General features: G+C 40.5%; 2 protein-coding genes across 3 annotated transcripts in view; one reads left to right on the top strand and one right to left on the bottom strand.

The window, feature by feature from the left end:
- LOC138049264 (E3 ubiquitin-protein ligase TRIM45-like) overlaps positions 1-7,449 on the top strand; it is an 8,287-nt gene extending 838 nt beyond the window's left edge. Inside the window, exons 2-4 of one of the 2 annotated variants that reach the window (XM_068895463.1) lie at positions 2,750-2,882; positions 4,635-5,117; positions 5,423-7,449. In XM_068895463.1, coding sequence (XP_068751564.1) covers positions 4,728-5,117; positions 5,423-6,268 — 1,236 coding nt within the window. In that variant the 5' untranslated portion in view covers positions 2,750-2,882; positions 4,635-4,727 and the 3' untranslated portion in view covers positions 6,269-7,449. Of the gene's footprint in view, positions 1-2,749; positions 2,883-4,404; positions 5,118-5,422 lie in introns of both variants that reach the window. The other variant, XM_068895462.1, reaches the window with a different exon arrangement.
- A 2,865-nt stretch (positions 7,450-10,314) lies between these two features.
- Positions 10,315-20,000, bottom strand: part of LOC138048785 (transcription intermediary factor 1-alpha-like) — a 16,309-nt gene continuing 6,623 nt past the window's right edge. Inside the window, exons 2-3 of the mRNA XM_068894905.1 lie at positions 12,781-13,503; positions 10,315-12,467 (exon numbers count right to left, since the gene is read on the bottom strand). Of these exons, the coding sequence (XP_068751006.1) occupies positions 12,153-12,467; positions 12,781-13,497 (1,032 nt within the window). The 5' untranslated portion in view covers positions 13,498-13,503 and the 3' untranslated portion in view covers positions 10,315-12,152. The remainder of the gene's footprint in view (positions 12,468-12,780; positions 13,504-20,000) is intronic.

Raw genomic sequence — 20,000 nt, 5'->3', positions numbered from 1 at the left:
ATGGTTTTCGTTTTTCTTATGTTTTTTTAACTCCCTATCCTTGTTTTCTTTTAGCTCTTCGGGGCTTAAGTTTTCCGAATTTTGCTCTGTGACAGAAGCCATCTTGTCAAAAGGGAAAGCGTGAAAGGCGCGAAATAGTTTGAGATTCCTGCTCAAACAGCGGCATCAGATTGGCTAAAAGGTTTCCAAAAAAGTTCGAATGACTTGCGAAAACTTGCATCCACTTGCGTTGAGTGGCCAAACGAGACGCAAGTTGGGCGGACTTGCGTCCAAAATTTGAACATGTTCAAATCAAACGCAAGTCGTCGCAAGTCTTCGCAAGTGAATGCAAGTGGTTGGCCAAACGGTATGCAAGTCAGCGCAAGTAACAAAACTTGCGTCGACTTGCGATGACTTGCATTTCGTTTGGCCAGGTCTTTAAGCTTGATAATGACCGAAGTTCGGTCGAAACGTCGCGCATTTTACCCGGTAATTTTTACCTCAACTCATTAGCATTCTCGTAAAATGTTAGCTTTCATTTTGCGGTTTGGTTAACTACACTTTTCACGAGGTCGTGTGAAGAAGAAAGCACTCGTTTGGAAGCTTGCCCTGTAACACTTTTCTTTTCATTCATCGACTTCGGGACTGCGGACCGCGTTGATAGCTTTTTTAGTAGGACATTTGGTGGGCCGGGTATTCTGCAATTGCTCCCAGATTGAAGTCGAATACTCGATTGGAAAGGTCAGAGTATTTTACAGGTCACCGATCCGACCTGTTTCGACATGTTGAACATATAACTGATAAGTCATGAACAAACCCAGTTTCAAATGTTCTTTTATTTGTTTAATATAGTATAATTTATAGTATGATTTGTTAAGATTCTTTGCCCCTGCCAATGTTTGACACTTTTGACACTTTTGATTGAAGTTAGTTTCCCACCCTGGGGAATTGGGATTTACATTGATAGGTTTAAAACCTTGTTAAACAAACCAGACAAGTATGGTGAAATAACAGTTCTGTGTATATGAACACACGAAAGTGACTCAAGCGTTACTGTTCGCTGGTTGGGCACAATAATACAAAGGACCTTTTGTATCCAATCAGGAGCCAGTATTCGCCAAGTCGTTAGGAACTCTGTACGCGGGGGCTCTTTTCCCCATTATTGAAAACTTTCATTTCCTTTTCTCCTGACCCGACTGACTACCCCTGTGTCTCCGAGGTGTTATCGAGGGAGTCAACAGAAAGGGATAATTAGCATCTATGCACTTGTTTTATTGCTGCAATGAAGTAAGTGGTAAGAAGAACATAATAATTTCACAGGAGAGGATGAAAATAAGTTATGGTGTATTCTTCAACGAATTCACAGATCCAGCCAAACAAATTGAGGTATCAAGTAAAGCTATGATCTTCGCAGTTATGAACGCAATTTTTGCAATTGCGCAGAGAAGCCTGAAAAATTCAGGACTTCAACGGGGTTTGAACCCATGACCTCGCGATTCCGGTGCGACGCTCTAACCAACTGAGCTATGAAGCCACTGACGTTGGGAGCTGGTCATTTGTGGGTTCTAATGGTCCCGTGAGGAATGAATCAATGATGAAATGGTATATGAAATGAATCATATATGAACTGCGGATATGAAATCAAGTAAAGCTATGATCTTCGCAGTTATGAACGCAATTTTTGCAATTGCGTAGAGAAGCCTGAAAAATTCAGGACTTCAACGAAGATCATAGCTTTACTTGATTTCATATCCGCAGTTCATATCTGATTCATTTCATACACCATTTCATCATTAAATTGAGGTATGAAGCTCATTTTTTCTGGTGGCTAATTAACAATAAGACACCCTTGGCCCTTGCAAAGGGTTGAATTATTGTTTTAGTATCACCCTACTACACTGTAGTCATACAGAAAAGGCCATAATAAAGTTAGCAAATGCAAGTTGAAGAAATATATATTTGGGAATAAAACAAAAGAAAGCGTCACGCTTTTTGCTACTTGAGAACTATTACTAATGGTCCTCTAGTATCGTAGCCAATTAAAATGCAGGATTTGCATTATTCTATGAGTTGGGTAATACTAATGAAAGATGCAATTCTTTATTGAGGATGCTAACTTGATTTACAGAAGGCTCCTCTAAGACTAAAACCATTAACAAAACGAAAAAACGATTATCGTGTATTTCAAAATACGATCTAACAAAATGCTTAGCTCATGATTGACTTGATAGCTCATTCAGTATTTCAGAGAACACTATACCAGGCCCCAGTTGTTCAAAGGGCAGATAATGCTATCCACTGGATAACTCATTTATCCAGTAGATAGCATTATCTACCTTTTTAACAACCAAGGCCAGTAGTAAAGACATGATATGTGCCTTTTCCGTGCAAAACCTGATTTTTTTCCCCATACAGAAAGAAGGCATGAACTTCATATTGTGGCCAGAAAAAATTCCATACCCACCCAGTTAAAAGCCTTTGGAAATTCGTAAGAGGAAGGGGTTCTTAAAAGTCAAAATTTTATGAGCAAAGTATGAAACTTAACTAGAATTCCCTGGGGGGGGGGGGGGGGGGTGTAATGGAAAAAATTTTCCTTTTGGGTATTATGGATATTCTCTGGAACTGATGCAGTTCTGGATGTTGTCCCAATCAGTTCAAGGGTAAGGGGAAGCTCTTTCATAAGACCTATGTGGATATGGTTCTCCCAACAGAGTCATGATTTTCCTGCTCATGATCAAAACGAGCGTATCCATATTTGAATATTTTTCAGGAACAAGGTGTAATATTGGTGGCCATGGTGCACTGATGCAGCAAGATACAAACTGAAATTGTTCAAAATTTTTGAACAATCCCCAGAGAAGCACAGCTTGTGGTACTTGAAATGTGTCAGTCAAACAAATAAGGTAACAATAATTATTTTTTAAAGCAGAGTTTTGAAATTTAGTTAATATCCATAATAGAGTCCTAAGAAGTGTTCATTGGGCTCCTTTCATCTCATGAGATGATGGGTGTTGCCCCATTGGGGAACAATGTCTTTGGTGACTATATATGAATGGCAATCTCTGTTGCAATTGAAGCAGATGGAAACAGTCAGTCATCAACATATTTTATATGCGCACTCTCATTTTTCAATAGCTGTGTTTAGATGAGAGTATGCAAACACGGCCATAACATTGCATGACTTTTGATTGGTTATGTGTTGTCAGACGCTGGTTTTTATTGGCTGGTAGGAATTAAGCATGTATCAAGAAAATCTGTTTAAATCAGGAAGTAAAAGGAACAGCATTTTCCTTCATTTGTCAAATTATGTTTGAGAAATATTTTCTAAAATCAATACAGGACTTTTTTTGGCTCGGGGAGCTGGGAGAATTCTTGACAGTTATGTAAACCCTCGACTGCATATTGGGTTTGCATAACTGTCTCAAATTCTCCCAACTCCCCCAAGTGTTTAGATGAGGCCATGTAAACATGGAAGAAGTCCTCTATTGCTTAAATATGGGATGATTGTTTGAATGCAAAACCCCTCTACAATGGGCCCCATAGTTTGAGACCTGGCAGAGACTGTTTAAAGCACTGCTATTTAACCAGTGGTTAAATAGCTAACCATTGGATAAAATGTGCCCCACCCAATAGCACCATTTGATAGCACCTTATCCACTGGGCAAATTATCTACTCTTAAAAAATCTGGGACCAGGGTGGTTTATCCCCACCCAAACCTTATACAGTGCTGTACCCTTGTATTACGGTAACTGTCTTTTAAGAGTCCTTCCACTTTATATTCATTCCCCGACCCCCACACCCTCTTTCTTTCCCTCCACCCACCCCTCCTCATTCAAGACATTTCTCAAGAGGTTTCGAAAAACATTCCTAAGGGGATTCACTGCATCTGCATTTTATTTGATCTTTATTCTCTCACAGGCTATATTTGGGCCGAACCATCACTCCTCGCACTTTATTTTTGTGTAGAAAAAGTCAGAAATGTCGACTCAATAAAAGGCTTATACTACACGTAAAGGAGGAGAGAAACACACACACTGTGTTTAACCTTTCGACACACTCATCTGAAAGATTTGTGTTTGTCCTGAGCAGGACCCGAACCTACGTCTCCCTAATTGCTACTTGGGCGGGCTAAGCCACTACACCATCAAAGCCACCAAGGCTGGCAACATAGCAGATTAATGAGGTGATTTTTGTAGTTACATTGTAGCGGCGTGGGGATTTCTAGGTCCCAACTTTTCTTTACTTGAGTATGTATCTTCGCCCCCACAACTCCAAACGGGGCTTAGAACAAATGAAAGTCGGAAATGTCGAGGCCATGAAAAGCTTATACTATACGTAAATGCGGAGAGAAACACACACAGGTTAAATACACTGTGTAGTGAATGTCAAAAAAGAAATTCTTGCTATTTGTTAATTTATGTTAGGGAGAATGGCAAACGAATGTTCAATTTGCTGCGAACGTTTCGATGACCAAATGCGCTGCCCTCGTCTGCTGAGTTGTGGTCACAGTTTCTGTTCAAAGTGCCTAGAGAAGCTACTCAATGAAAAAGCCATTAACTGTCCCACATGTAGAAATGCAATGTCGGTGCCTTCTGGAGTCGTAGGGCTGCCGAAGAATTTTTCTCTTTTGAATATCCTATTGACTTTGCCACAGAGAGAAGATGAAGAAGAAGGTTCACCTATATGCGATACTTGCGACGACCACCAACACCCCGCGACCTCCTGTTGTTTGGATTGCAAAGAAAAGATGTGTAAAGATGCAGCTCGCTGGCACGTTCGTCATAGAGCATTTCGCGATCACCTCGTCGTCTCGCTGGAGGAACTAAACACAAACCCCAAGCTGGCGGCTGTGCCCGTTTTTTGCTGGGAGCATAATGACCAGTTCCGGTTTTTTGATGAAGATTGTGGCCATGTCGTCTGTAGAGACTGTGTGACTCTAAAGCATAATGGCCACAAATGTTTATCTCTAGCTGAAGCTGCTTCTAAGTACCGACAGGAGATGGAAGCACTAGTCACCAAAGCCAGTACTCGGGCAGAGGAGATAAAAGGTGCAGAAGCGAAAGTGGAGGGTGTGAGTCTTGAGCTCAAACAAGCATACGAAAAAGAGGCTGCCCTGATTCAAGGCACCTTCGGAGAAGTAAGATTACATTTTTTTGCATAACTTTTTTATCTCAAGTTACATATTGACCACTCCTCATAGGGGCTTTTCAGGGCCAATGAAACAAACAATCACGACAGAACAGAACATTCAACAACAACTGTTAAGAATCCCAACTGGCCAGAGGCAAGCTAGTTGGCTCTTTACAAGTGCAGCTGAGAAGAACGTGTCTTGAACCCGGGATCCCCGCATCTCAAGGCAAGCGCCCTAACCGCTGGGCCGCACTGCTTCATGGATGCTCGTTTTTACTTTTTTATTTATTTGACATTTTCCTTGTTTTACAGTTTGTTGCCGCTGTTACCGCCCATGAACATCTTCTGATGACTGAGCTGGATAATATTTACAAGACCAAGTCTTTTACCCTCACTGAGCAGCGGGATCGTCTGCGCGTATTTCAGGCCGGCCTGGAGAGTGCTGTCCAGCGTGCCAACGCTGCAATCCAATCCCCAGGTAACACTGAGCTCCTTGTCGCCAGAGCCGATGTAGTGTCCACTTTGGGGGCCTTGGAGAGACAACCTCCTGACCTTGAACCGCAAAGCAACAGTAAACTCAAGTTTTCCTTCGACCTCGGGCAGCTACTGGAACTGCTCAATAAGGTAGCTTTCGTTACAGATAGCACTGGATGCGCTGAAAACACCACCGCAACTTTCTCTGGATTGAACTTTGGGCTACCAGGACAAGAAGCTTCCTTCACTATTGTTGCACATGATTCCAAAGGCCGTCGGTGTTGTTTGGGCGGCGACTTGTTTGTGGCGGAGCTCACACAAGTAGAGGGAGAGAAGAAGGTGGAGGCAAATGTGAAGGATAATGGTGACGGTACTTACTTGGTAACCTACACAGCTCCAGCTGATAAGAAATGTAACTATACAATGTCCGTGTTGTTGCGTGGGTCTCACATTCAAGGCAGCCCTTTTGCTATACCGCGGCAGTTTGTACCAGTCGGTAGGGTGAGCTGCTATACCTGTGGTGGTCGTCTACCAGCATCCATGATGTACTATAAAAACGACCTTGAGGCGCGCCGTACTGGTGACTGTACAGTTGAAGGATTTAGTGCTTTGTGCCATCCCAAATGCAGTATCTTCTCTTTTATCTATGGTTTTAAATTTGTTTTTGTTTGTGGTCCGTGTTAAATGGTATACATTTTGTTCAACAAAATGTTGTAAGAAGGAACCTTGCCTTAACCTCACCCACATATTGAGAATAGACCTTATGCAGAAATGGCTGCCATTTTAATGTTCTTTCCTCTGCATTCAAATTAGGCTGACTATCCTCGCTCAAGATGAAACTGAAATATTATTTTGTTTTTTTAAACTCAAGAACGAGGTTAATAAGTCTGATTTGAATGCAGACAAAAGAATATTAAAATGGCAGCCATTTTTGCATAAGGTTGATATGTAAAGGACGTATCCAAGCTGAGAATACGAGAAAAAGTATTGTTATTCAGTTCTTCTCCCGGTTTGTATCGCTAAAAACACGTAGAAACAAGTTGCAAGTACCGTGGATGTCAAGGGAATTTCCTAGGATACAGAGCACAACGGTTTCCTTATCACATCCTTATCGGTTTTCGGAAATTCTGCACGTATCAAGATCGTTTCAGCCTGGAAAAATGTGATTCACATTCAGTATTGGTTCAACCTTGGCTGCTAAATTAGACATTTCAGTATATGCAGAAAGAGTGTATTGAGACATGGCCACCAACAGGGAATCTGTCAGTGATCGCCACAGCATTATGTATATCTCATATTAGTATATACTGAAACAGTAGATAGCGTTGAACTCGCGCGCTGATTGGTTACTCAAACTCCGGTTATCCTAATTCAACACATTGATACACTGCCCAAATATGGCCATAAAGCTCTCGATAGATGTACGTCTACATGACGTATATTCGGCGATGTATGTATATTTCGCAAGAGAATGTGAAAATGACGGACCAGCGCCGCTTCACAAATGTTACAAGTTCGGAATCTTTCATTTATCAATGTGTTGAATTATAAAACAGTTATCGCGCTCAAGCTTGCGTGATATCGCGTAATATTAGCCGATTCGGCCTTCGGCCTCGTCGGCTAAATATTACGTGATATCACGCTCGCTTTCGCGCTACAACTGTTGACTATTCACCTCCGAGCATTTCGCGCGGAATTTGCGCCCTGAATGTTTTAATCTTTGCTGGCATAAATGAGTTAAAATCATGATCATCTTTTTGTGCTATATTATCTCACTGTTTTAGTATACACTAAAACACCTACTCGCGTCAGTGTCGGTGGTTAGGGGTGGATATTCTAAATATCCATCACTAGCCACCGACACTGAGGTGAATAGTTGTTTATCAGTATAATTTCAGGGTGAGCGTTATTTGTGATAGGCAAGAAGGACATTTCCATTTTCACTTCATTTTCATGAAGTTAAGTCTACACGTAGAAATTTTCAAGTCAATTTAATTTGAAAAAGCACGCTTGAACATCGAGAAGGTTGAACTTGTACCATGACTGACATTTGCATCATTGATAACCACTAGACAATGGAAGCAAGCTGATGAGTAAAAATAGTTTACTTCATAGAAAGTGCGGCGTACGGGGTTTTATGCACGAGTTGTTTGTGTCAAAAACCCGAACGAGCGAGGAACGAGCGAGTGAGGGTTTTTGACACAAACAACGAGTGAATAAAACCCCGTACAAAGCACTTTCTATGTCGTAAACTCTTTATTACACATAACATGAGAATTTTCATTAAAATAGTTTTCTGAACGCGAATTAGAAACAAAAACTCACTAACAATAGAACCAAATGCAAATTTAATTTAATTCAATAACAAAGTACGATTTGCACGATTTGCACGATTTGCACGAGATGCACGAGTGATTGGCATGGAAACGCCTTTACGCTATCGCTGATTGGTTATACTTTCACATGTGAAATAGCTGTACGCCATTCTGATTGGCTGTATAGGTCTTTTTCACATGTGAAAATAAAGCGTATAGATTTGTACAAATGAGCTTTATGGAATAAAATTCTCATGTTATGTGTAATAAGGGCGTTTTCATAACATTTAAATAGATACCCATCACCAAAATTGAAAGCTAACCGGTTTAAAATGGGTGTTAGACTCAAATACTTGTAAATCAGCGCTATTCGTAATGGGTGCTTTGGATTAAACACTGTCAATCACCGCCATACGGAATACTTGAATACGGTGCATGAGAATATTACGTTGGTGACCTTTTAATCTATGTACATGGTGTAATTGTCACGAGATGTCCTATGACCTTCTCGTCTATCCCTTATAGCATTATTAACCTAATTTCAGGGCTAAACAAAGAGTTTCCAGCTGTCTGATTGGTTGAACGATTCGCCATATGAAGTACAGTCGAAACTCCCGTAAGCGGACACCCTCGGGACCAAGGGTAAGTGTCCGCTTATGGGAGGTTGAAAAAAAAGTGCACTAGAGGGCATATACTGCACCAATTAAGACAACTTGTAATTTATGTTTCAAGGTGTAGACAGGCCAAACACGACTCCTATTGGTCAAGAAAGAAAATTCAAAGACCTCGATCCCTTTTCTATATGGAACAGAACCTTCCACGGTTAATGACGCCGTCTTGGCTGGGGGGCAAACACGGCTAAAATTACAGTAAATGTATGGGATTTTGACCGACTTTGGAGCCGCTGTAACGCCTCTACAAAGAGGCGGATTTCCACAGTGAAAGTGTCTTTTGAAAGAACTTTATACTGAGATTATTTTCATAAAACATAAAGAACAGATTCAGGCTACAACGACCACAAAAGAATTTTTAAGATTTCATACAAATCCTTCTAATCAAAATTATGCAAATTTCCGCGAAAGTAGAAGCAACATGAGAAGATTTATAATTCGAATTTATGGACATCGTACCTTCCTTAATGGCCTTATTTTCTGTTGAATGAATGGTATCAATAAAACTATTTAAAGTAGTGGCAAAAGTTGGAAATCCGTCTCTTTTTACCGGCGCTACAGCGGGTCAAAGTCGGCCAAAATCCCATTCATTTATTGTAAATTTAGCCGTTTTTGCCCCCCAACCAAGATGGCGCCAAAAGCCTAAGAAAGGTCTATTAGGGAAGGGTTTTTAAATATTTCTCTTAGTAAGGGCTGGTTTTGTATTACGGATGCCATTTGCTCATTAGAATATGTTTGAGATTGGGTGACGAAGTTCTTGAAGCGTGCGTCTAACTCAGCAATGGTTCTTATTACGGGAAAGCAGATAAAAGGAGGAGCAGGATATGGTATGCAGTTGCCTTGCGAGTTTAAGATTTTCGTTCGACTGGCTTGAAGAAAAGTTTAAAAAGGAAACCTTTGATGTACTGGAATGAAAAAAAGGCTAATTGTAATCGAAGTGACTATGTTTTGTCTAGGACAGTTTGCGATTAAACCATTAAAATCGAACCCATTTCGTTAGAAATTTCTTGATATTGTTTACTGTCCGCTTACGGGAGGATATTTTAGACCGTGTGTACCCCGAATAGGTTCCGTGTCGGCTTACAAGAGATATCCGCTTACGGGAGGTTAAATATGTAGTGTTTTAGAGGAGACATCGCCGGGACCGCGGTTTGGTGTCCCCATTCGGGAGGTGTCTGCTTACAGGAGTTGTCCGTTAGTGGAGGTTCGACTGTAGGTTGAAATTTAAATTCAACCTGTAACAGCCTATTTATAACAGACTATTTATAGAATAGTTTTGTATTTCTGAACCAGTTTTAGTTGTAGTATCTTTCATTTGAGGACCCTTTATTAAACCACTTCTTGTGACGTTGGTATCCTCAATAAAGATTATCGCTACCACTACTGGCTCGGGTTATTAACGCTTGAAGGATGTGAAAATGCACTAAAACACTTTAAGAACAGTAAAACCCCTGGATCTCACAGCTTTACAACCGTTTTTTTTTTCCGGATACGTCGGAAATGAAGTCGGTCAAATTGTGGGAGACAGTAATTAAGCAATCGAAATAGTTATTTATCGATCTCTCATGACACTGAATTGTGTCATTGATCATGTTCCAAAAAAAGCCCTAGACAAATAATGTTCAAGAAATGGGAGACCGATCTCACTTCGCCAGGAGAGAATCTTACCCGTGAGCATTAATTAGCTCAAGTCAATGGCAGCTACATAGGTGAGCCCCCACCCCCCCCCCCCCCCCTAGCGATTTTATGGAACACGGAAGCAGGAGCATTTATTTTTATGGAACAGGGGATATTGTCAAATTACTTTCAGGGAACAACGGAACCACTCACGATTAGATTGTTGGGATCAAGGGAATACGAACCTACTTTGAATTATAATTTCTTTTAAACTTTCCGAGCCCCTACAACTAAATATTAAGTCAGATCATTACTTATTACTAGCCACGCAAGGCATCTTGGGAACGTTTGTCAAGTTGGCGGAAAAAGATGCCGAGAATGTATTCTTTCGTTTGCTTGGAAATCAGCCCTTTTGGCCTCGTTCTTAAACTTAAAATTCAAAGAATATTTAACTTTGAACGAGATACTAAGGGCTAATAGGCCATTTCCGAGTTCATGTCTGCCTCCCCTTCAAAGCGAGTCCAAGTGCGAAGTTTTTGTTATGAAAATTAGTTTTCATTCAGATGTATAGTAGAACTAATTACCATCACAAAAACTTTGCACTTAGACTCGGTTTGAAGAAGTGGCAGACATGAACTCGGAAATGGCCTATTTGCAAGCAAACAAAAGAGTACTAAAATGGTTGTTATTTTGGAATAAGGTGTATGTTACAGCTAACCATAACACAGCTCGAAAAGCAACGTAGTTAGTAAAACAAGGACTGACCTACAATGAGCTACAAGGACCAACAATGGGCTGCAATGACCTACAATAGCACAGCGAGCATCTTTTGTGGGAAAGATGTCACTTCATTTGCCTAATTACTATCTTTACACATTTTGCGCTAAGATCAGTTAAACTAATTGTCTTGTTTCGGGAATTTAAAAATTAAATAAGGCCACATACTGAAAGCAAGGGGACATATTTATCCTGATTGTCCAATGCGCATGACTTGATGTGTCTACTAAGCTTGGAAAATTAGCTCTAGATCGTAATGAAGTTTATTGTCACGCACGATTTTCCGTCTGCGCTCCCGCTCAAAGGACCTGAAAGGTCTTTGATATCTTTAACAAAAATTCGCCGAAGGCCAATAATTGTTTTAGTACAATTTCAGAGCTAAACAGAGAAATCAGGAATCAACGCACTCCATTTCCGGTTTAAATGTCACATGCGCCATGTGGGGCTCCCGCGCATGAGCAATTGATCAATCACATGATGCAAAGTTCAACCGGACTTGCTTGACTTGCCGTTAAGAAGTTTAACATCATACTTCGTCGCCTTTTGCGTCGTTTTGGGAACTGCGTTGCTTTTAATTTCTGAAATAAGGTCTATTCTCAAAATGTGGGTGAGATTAAGGGAAGGTTCCTTCTTACAATAAAAAAAAAAAGTATACTATTTAACACGGGCCACAAACAAAAACCCATTTAGAATCGTAGATAAAAGAGAAGATACTGCATTTGGGATGGCACAAAGCACTAAATCCTTGAACTGTACTGTCATCAGTGCGGCGCGAATCAAGATCGTTTTTATAGTACATCATAGATGCTGGTAGTCGACTACCACAGGTGTAACAGCTCACCCTACCAACTGGAACAAACTGACGCGGTATAGCAAAAGGGCTGCCTTGAATGTGAGATCCACGTAACAGCACGGACATTGTATAGTTACAATTCGCATCAGCTGGAGTTGTGTAGGTCACCAAGTAAGTACCGTCACCATTATCCTTCACATTTGCCTCCACCTTCTTCTCTCCCTCTACTTGTGTGAGCTCCGCTACAAACAAGGCGCCGCCAAAACTACACCGACGGCCTTTGGAATCATGTGCAACAATAGTGAACGAAGCTTCTTGTCCTGATACCCCAAAGTTCAATCCAGAAAAAGTTGCAGTGGTGTTCGCAGCGCATCCAGTGCTATCTGTAACGAAAGCTACCTTATTGAGCAGGTCCAGTAGCTGCCCGAGGTCGAAGAAAACTTGAGTTTACTGTTGCTTTGCGGTGCAAGGTCAGGAGGTTGTCTCTCCAAATCCCCCAAAGTGGTCACTATATCGGATCTGGCGACAAGGAGCTCAGTGTTACCTGGGGATTGGATTGCAGCGTTGGCACGCTGGACAGCACTCTCCAGGCCGGCCTGAAATACGCGCAGACGGTCCCGCTGCTCAGCGAGGGTGAATGACTTGGTCTTGTACAGCTTATCAAGCTCACTCATCAGAAGATGTTCGTAGGCGGTAACAGCGGCAACAAACTGTAAAACAAGGAAAATGTCAAATAAATAAATAAGTAAAAACAACGAGCATCCATGAGGCAGTGCGGCCCAGCGGTTAGGGCGCTTGCCTTGAGATGCGGGGATCGCGGGTTCAAGACCCGCTTTTCTCAGCTGCACTTATAAATAGCCAATTAGGTTGCCTTCGGCCAGTTAGGATTCTTAACAGTCGTTGTTGAATGTTCTGTTCTGTCGTGATTGTGTTTCATTGGCCCTGAAAACTATGTAAGTAAGTATGTATGTATGTATGTATGTAACTTGAGAAAAAAAGTTCAGCAAAAAAATATAATCTTACTTCTGTGAAGGTGCCTTGAATCAGGGCAGCCTCTTTTTCATATGCTTGTTTGAGCTCAAGACTCACACCCTCCATTTTCGTTTCTGCACCTTTTATCTGCTCTGCCTGAGTACTGGCTTTGGTGACTAGTGCTTCCATCTCCTGTCGGTACTTAGAAGCAGCTTCAGCTAGAGATAAACATTTGTGGCCATTATGCTTGAGAGTCACACAGTCTCTACAGACGACATGGCCACAATCGTCATCAAAAAACCGGAACTGGTCATTATGCTCCAAGCAAAAAACGGGCACAGCTGCCAGCTCTGGGTTTGTGTTTAGTTCCTCCAGCGAGACGACGCGGTGATCGCGAAATGCTCTGTGACGAACGTGCCAGCGAGCTGCATCCTTACACATCTTTTCTTTGCAATTCAAACAACAGGAGGTCGCGGGGTGTTGCTCTTCGTCGCAAGTTTCGCATATATGTGAACCTTCTTCTTCAGCTTCTTTCTGTGGCAAAGTCAATAGGATATTTAAAAGAGAAAAATTCTTTGGCAGCCCTACGACTCCAGTAGGCACCGACATTGCATTTCTACATGTGGGACAGTTAATTGCTTTTTCATTGAGTAGCTTCTCCAGGCACTTTGAGCAGAAACTGTGACCACAACTCAGCAGACGAGGGCAGCGCGTTTGGTCATCGAAACGCTCGTAGCAAACTGAACACTCTAACGCATCGGATGCCATTTCTCCCTATCACAAATTAACAAATACGAAGACTTTTTTTTTGACATTTACTACACAAAAATGAAGTGCGAGGTATGGTCATGGTTAGGCCCAAATATAGCCTCTGGGAGATAAAGATCAAATACAATACTGATGCAGCGAAACCCCTCAGGAATGATTTTCGAAACCTCTTGAGAAAATGTCTTCAATGGTGAAGAGGGGTGGGTGGAGGGGAAGAAAGAGGGTGTGGGGGAGGGGAATAAATAAAAAGTTGAAGGACTCTTAAAAGAATGCTATACAAGGGATTTAAACTAACTTGTACCAGACCATCTGAGTTTTGTAGTGAAATTGAGCAATTGCAAAATCAAAGTCTGAAGTAAACAATATGGGTGCAGAGCTTTACTGAACTATCAAGCTGGAGGGGAGGGGGAGGGGGGGGGGGTGGAAGAGGGAACATTAGGTTCTAGTATAAGGTTTGGGTGGGGACGAACCACCCTGGTCCCAGTTTTTTTGAGTGGATAATTTACCCAGTGGATAAGGTGCTTTCCAGTGGGTTAAAGCTATTGGGTGGGGCACATTTTATCCAATGCAGGGCTGCAAATATTTTTTTCCTTTTCAAAGGAGTAAAGCAATGCGATAAAATATTAAACATGGTTAAAAAACGGTTAAAAAGGTTTAAAATGCGACGTTTCGACCTATTTTAAGTCATTATCAAGCAATGAAAAATAAAAATGAACTCGAATATATAGTAAAATTAAAGCATGAAGTTATGCTGTTTACCCTAGAGACGCAATTAAGTAAAAAGCTTAGCTCGAATGGAGTCCTCTTGAGTATTAAGTGAAGGCTTAAGTTCCTTAATGAAAAACATTTTATACAGAAGACAATCAAACTTTGTTTGGCATTTCTTATGAATAGAGAAATGTCTGCTTAAACTGGAGGTGTCAATATACCACCATGGATATTAATAAAATGCTTGCCTATGGCACAATACCTATGTTCCTGAATGCGTTGATGCAAGTGCCTTGTAGTAAGGGGCATTATTTCTGTAAGCAATGATGCTATTTATGTCGTCGACTTTGACCTCCTCGGGTCAATTCAGCCAGAAAAATGAGCCAATCATAGAGGCGGAGTAAGGATAGGTCTAGTGAAGGGATTCCAATCTTCGTGACTAGAGCTCTTAGCTGTACCTTCACGGACTAAACTTCGATTATCAAGATTTTTTCCCTCTCTCCCTACCCTTGCTCCGTCCTTCCGTTTCCTTTCCTTCATCCTTAGGTGTAGGCGTTTTTTCTCGCTCCATCTTTGCTGAACACGGCTTTAATTTACTGCGGTTTTTATTGATTTCGTTCATGATATAATAAATAGCCACGTTGGTGGCCGAATAACGCCAACATGTTTGTAGTTGTCTTTTTTGAGATTTCCATGTCTCAGCAAACTTAGTGCGACCGCTTGCAAAGTGTACGGCTTGCTCCACTTAGCAATATTTTATATCAAGGCCGGGGAAAAGTGTCGACATAAAAAAGGTTTTGTAGTAAAACCTATGTAGGTTTTACCACAAGGCACTTGTATCAACGCATTCAGGAACATGAGCGAAATTTCTGTGAACTGCTTTCAGTGTCATAGCGAAATTTTACTGTGATAACTCTCAAAAAAATATAAAAAATTAAAAAAAGAACATCGGGCTACTTTTCGAAAAGCATATACGGTAAAAACTACGCTAACGTCAGAAACTTTCGTGACTTTGTCATCGACCGCAAAGCCGTAAGACTCCCTCAAGGTAGATTTTTCCTTTTTTCTTACCGTAACATGATTCACGATGAAAGAAATTGTCCGGACATAATGTCCGATCACACTTGGGATTTTGTCGGATATTAGCAAATTTTGGTCGGCCAATGTCCGATGACCAACTGTTATTTGCAGCTCTGCAATGGGTAGCTATTTAAGGACGGTGCCTGATATTGTTATTTTTGCGCGGTTTAAAATTATGCGGAGAAAGTAGATCTTAGTAAGTACTCTTAGTATCCAAAAGAAAATTGGGGCTAACCATGCATTTTTCAGAGATAATTAAGCTTCAATTTGAGAAAGAACACCATACATGGCCTCCCCCTGGACTAAACTTCAGAATACCCGGCCACGATTGCATGACATTAAATGCATGCTCCCGCAGTCCCGCAGTCAATAGATATTTGCATAAGGAAACAAAACAGAAGTACTTAACAAGTGTGCTCCTGCAGTCCCGTTGTCTTCGGAAAATCAAAAACTTCTCACATACTTTAATTTCAGTCATTTATTTACAATATACAAATTCAAAAACAGGCATAACTACATTTTACTTTTCAATTTGCGATTTGGTTAACCACACTTTTTATGAAATCGTCTGAAGAATATAGCACTCGTTTACTGATTAAGCCTAAGCGCTTGTTTTAGTGATTTGATCGAAGCACTCTTTTAATTAACATTTTAGCTCTCAATTTGCGGTTTGGTTAACTACACTTTTTATGAGATCGTCTGAAGAATATAGCACTCGTTTTCAGTGATTAGGTCGAAGCACTCTTTTAATTAACATTTTAGCTTTCAATTTGCGATTTGGTTAACCACACTTTTTATGAGATCGTCTGAAGTATATAGCACTCGTTTACTGATTAAGCCTAAGCGCTTGTTTCAGTGATTAGTTCGAAGCACTCTTTTAAAATTTTAGCTGTCAATTTGCGGTTAGCTTAACTACACTTTTTATGAGATCGTCTGAAGAATATAGCACTGCGGGAGTGCGGGACTGCGGGAGCAATAGTTTTATCCCCATTTCATATTCTTGCTTTTTCCTCTGCGGGACTGCGGGAGCAACAGTTTTACCCCCATTTCATATTCATCCTTTTTCCACTGCGGGAGCAGTATTTTTACCCCCATTTCATATTCATCCTTTTTCCACTGAGGGAGTGCGGGACTGCGGGAGCAGTAGTTTTACCCCCATTTCATATTCATCCTTTTTCCACTGAGGGAGTGCGGGACTGCGGGAGCAGTAGTTTTATCCCCATTTCATATTCATCCTTTTTCCACTGCGGGAGTGCGGGACTGCGGGAGCAGTAGTTTTATCCCCATTTGATATTCTTGCTTTTTCCACTGCGGGAGTGCGGGACTGCGGGAGCAACAGTTTTACCCCCATTTCATATTCATCATTTTTTCACTGCGGGAGTGTGGGACTGCGGGAGCAGTAGTTTTATCCCCATTTCACATTCATCCGAACCCTAACCCTAACCCTAACTTCGGGACTTCGGGAGCATGCATTTAATGTCACGCAATCGTGGCCGGGTATTCTGAAATCGCTCCAAGGCTTTATATTTTAAAGCTTTTTACAAATATTGTTCATGAATTATCTTTGAAAAATGCGTGATTACCCCCAATTTTCTTCTTCGATTTCAATAACACTTGTTAAGATGTACATTTCCCGCATAATCATAAACCGGGGCAAAAATACCTTTGAATTAGTAGGCACCGTCCTTTACTAGCACTTGTCACTAGTTAAATAGCACTTCTAAGTGCTTTAAACAGTCTCTCCCAGGTCTAAAGCTATGGGGCCCATTTAAGAGGGGTTTTGCTTTCAAACAATCATCTCAGATTTACACGTAAGCAATTGAGGACTTCACCGTGTTTACATAGCCTTTTATAAAATATTTCTCAAAAATAACTTGACAAATGAAGGAAAATGGTGGTTTTCTACTTCTTCATTGAAACAGATTTTCTTGATACACGCTCATATTTCCTACCAGCCAATCAAAACGCGCGTCTGACTACACATTACCAATAAAAATTCGTGTAATGTCACGGCCGTGTTTACACACTCTCATCTAAACACAGCTATTGACCAATGAGAGTGCGCATACTATCCTAATTATTTTAGAAAATATGTTGATGACCGACTGTTTCCATGTGCTTCAATTGCAACAGAGATTGCTATTCAAGGATAGGACTATACAGTCACCAAAGACATTGTTCTTCAATAAGGCAACGCCCATCATTTCATGAGACGAAACGAGGCCAATGAATTTTTCTTAGGACTCTATTATGGAAATGTACTAAATTTCAATACTCTGCTTTAGAAAAATTGTTACTTCATTTGATAGACTGACACGTTTTTTACCACAAGTTGTGCTTCTCTAGGAATTGTCCCCAAATTTTGAACAATTGCAATTTGAATTTTGCTGCATCAGTGCAACATGGCCAGCAATATTACATTTTGTTCTTAAAAATTCTTCAAATATGGACACCCCATTTTGATCATGAGCAGCATAATCGTGACTTTTTCTGTGATCTTTTAGGTGATGGGCTTTATTTTTGCTTAAATGATGCAAGTTGAAAATTATTTAAACTAGAGGCCAGTCCCCTTATGAACTCCAGAATGAGAGATCTTTGTGTCATATTTTCAACCAGGAATTTCGCTACCTTTTCCAACAGTAGTTGGAGGTTTTGCCCCGGATCAAGTTTGACCCCTTTAACTGGCCCTGCATTTCAAGGTTCAGCCCCAAGATTAACCAAATTTACCATGTGAAACATACAATGTAATACTTTTTGACTACAGGTACAGTGTATGTCTCTACTCTGTTTAAATGCTACTGTTCATAATAATAATATTACGTACCGTTGTTTTTACTTATACTGGGCTTACAACCTGGAGACGGTTCCCCGCTATGTCTCTTAAAAATCCCCATCCAAGGCAAGATAGTACTATGGTGTTTTCCTGGGGTATTTTCAGATATGATATAATATATAACGGTAATGCATTTATGTGAATTTATCATTGATATTTATGCTGTTGTTGTCATGACATAAGTTTTATCACATACTAGTTTGTGACAAACACAAAGTGATGTGACTGACACTAATACGGCGAAGCCACTCGGGAATCAAGCACACAAATAAAATCAGAGATTTCAACACCACACATGTCATACTTTTAAAAAGGCAAGCTTAACAACATCCAAGGAAAATTTTTCCTTTCCGTGAACTCTAAGCAAGAAATATTTTCATGGAGAAAGAACTGCATTACGGCTACCGAGGGCAAAGTCACATCTTTAGAGTCAGTCAAACAAAGTAGACCAGCAGTATTTTTGTCTATGACTTCAAGCTTTGATGTTGGACTGTAGGTTACGCTAAGTGTTACACAATTTCAAAATTTGACTTGTCACCAACTTCAATTTTATTCATGAATGGATTTCTTTCAAGTCTTTCTAGTTGTTATGAAGTGGTGACCTTGCAGCTTGAAATTTTCTGAATTCTCCAAAGCAAAGATTCAATTCTGTGTCAACACTGTTTACAGTCAAATGCTCATGAGTGTATGTTGGGGGGAGGGGGGGCCATGGGGTTTGAACTGATTGGCACAACATCTAGAACTGCAAAATATGCAGATCCAGAAAATATCCATAATACCCACATAGAAGGTTTTTTGCTTTACACTCCCCTCCCCCAGGGAATTCCAGTTAAGCTTCATACTTGAAGAACCCCTTCCCCTTCGGAATTTTCTATGGCTTTTCATGGGGTGGGCATGGAATTTTTTCCGCCCACAATATGAAGTTCATGCCTTCTTTCCGAAATCACACACATCACCTCTGTACTACTGGGCCCGGTTGTTCAAAAGCCGATTAACGCTAATCCTAGATTAAAAATTAACCAAGGAGTTTATCTCTCTACTCCCAAATGCTGTTCAACGCTGATATTTGGCACAACTTTACAATAGAAGAAGTCAACCTTGAAAAACAAAAATAAGCAAAGGAAACTTTCACCGAAAAGAAAAAAATTTGAAACAAAAGTTTACGTTAATCCTGGATTAAGTTGATCGGCTTTCGAACAATCGAGCCCTGGTGTAGTGTTCTCCAAAATCAGGGCGTAACATGTCGATATTTCCGATAGTGGATAAAAATCGATCGTTGTCGATAAAACTCGATACCAATTAATCGACAAATATCGGAAGTCGATAAAAGTCGATCACAAAATTTCTTTTGATTGTCGATTTTGATCGACTTTTGGTGTTAGAGTTCGATTTCAATCGACTTTTATCGAAAAGTATCGAGATAGAAAACGATCATATGTAGAGCTATAAGGGACTAATTATTGCGTTGCAGGATTGTATATTTCATCTTTTTTTATTTTGCACTGTAACTAGAGCTGAGTAGAGAGCAACAAGAAAGCGAATTTATTATTCTCAGTAGCCTCTTTTATCTTCCCAGTAAAAACTCCAATATGAAAAACAACTCTCCCCAACACATCACCGAAATTATTTAGAGGTCGAACACAAAAGTACCGGCAGAGGTACTCCATTTGCTCCTCGTCATCACGCTGCACTCTTTCCGAACCCCTACGCTTATCAACGTAATAAAGTAATTCGTAACAATTTGAAAACATAATTAAAATTTCTTCAGCTCTGTTTATGTTTATCAGAACGCTTTCGAGTTGTAAGCTAAACAAATATACAGTGTTGCAAAGCCACTACTTAACAATAATAATAATAATAATGATGATAATAATAATAATAA

The sequence above is a fragment of the Montipora capricornis genome, chromosome 5 (assembly GCF_036669925.1).
Source record: "Montipora capricornis isolate CH-2021 chromosome 5, ASM3666992v2, whole genome shotgun sequence".
Lineage (NCBI taxonomy): Eukaryota > Metazoa > Cnidaria > Anthozoa > Scleractinia > Acroporidae > Montipora > Montipora capricornis.
Note: the sequence above shows the minus strand (reverse complement) of the source record. Positions and strands in the feature narration are given on the sequence as shown.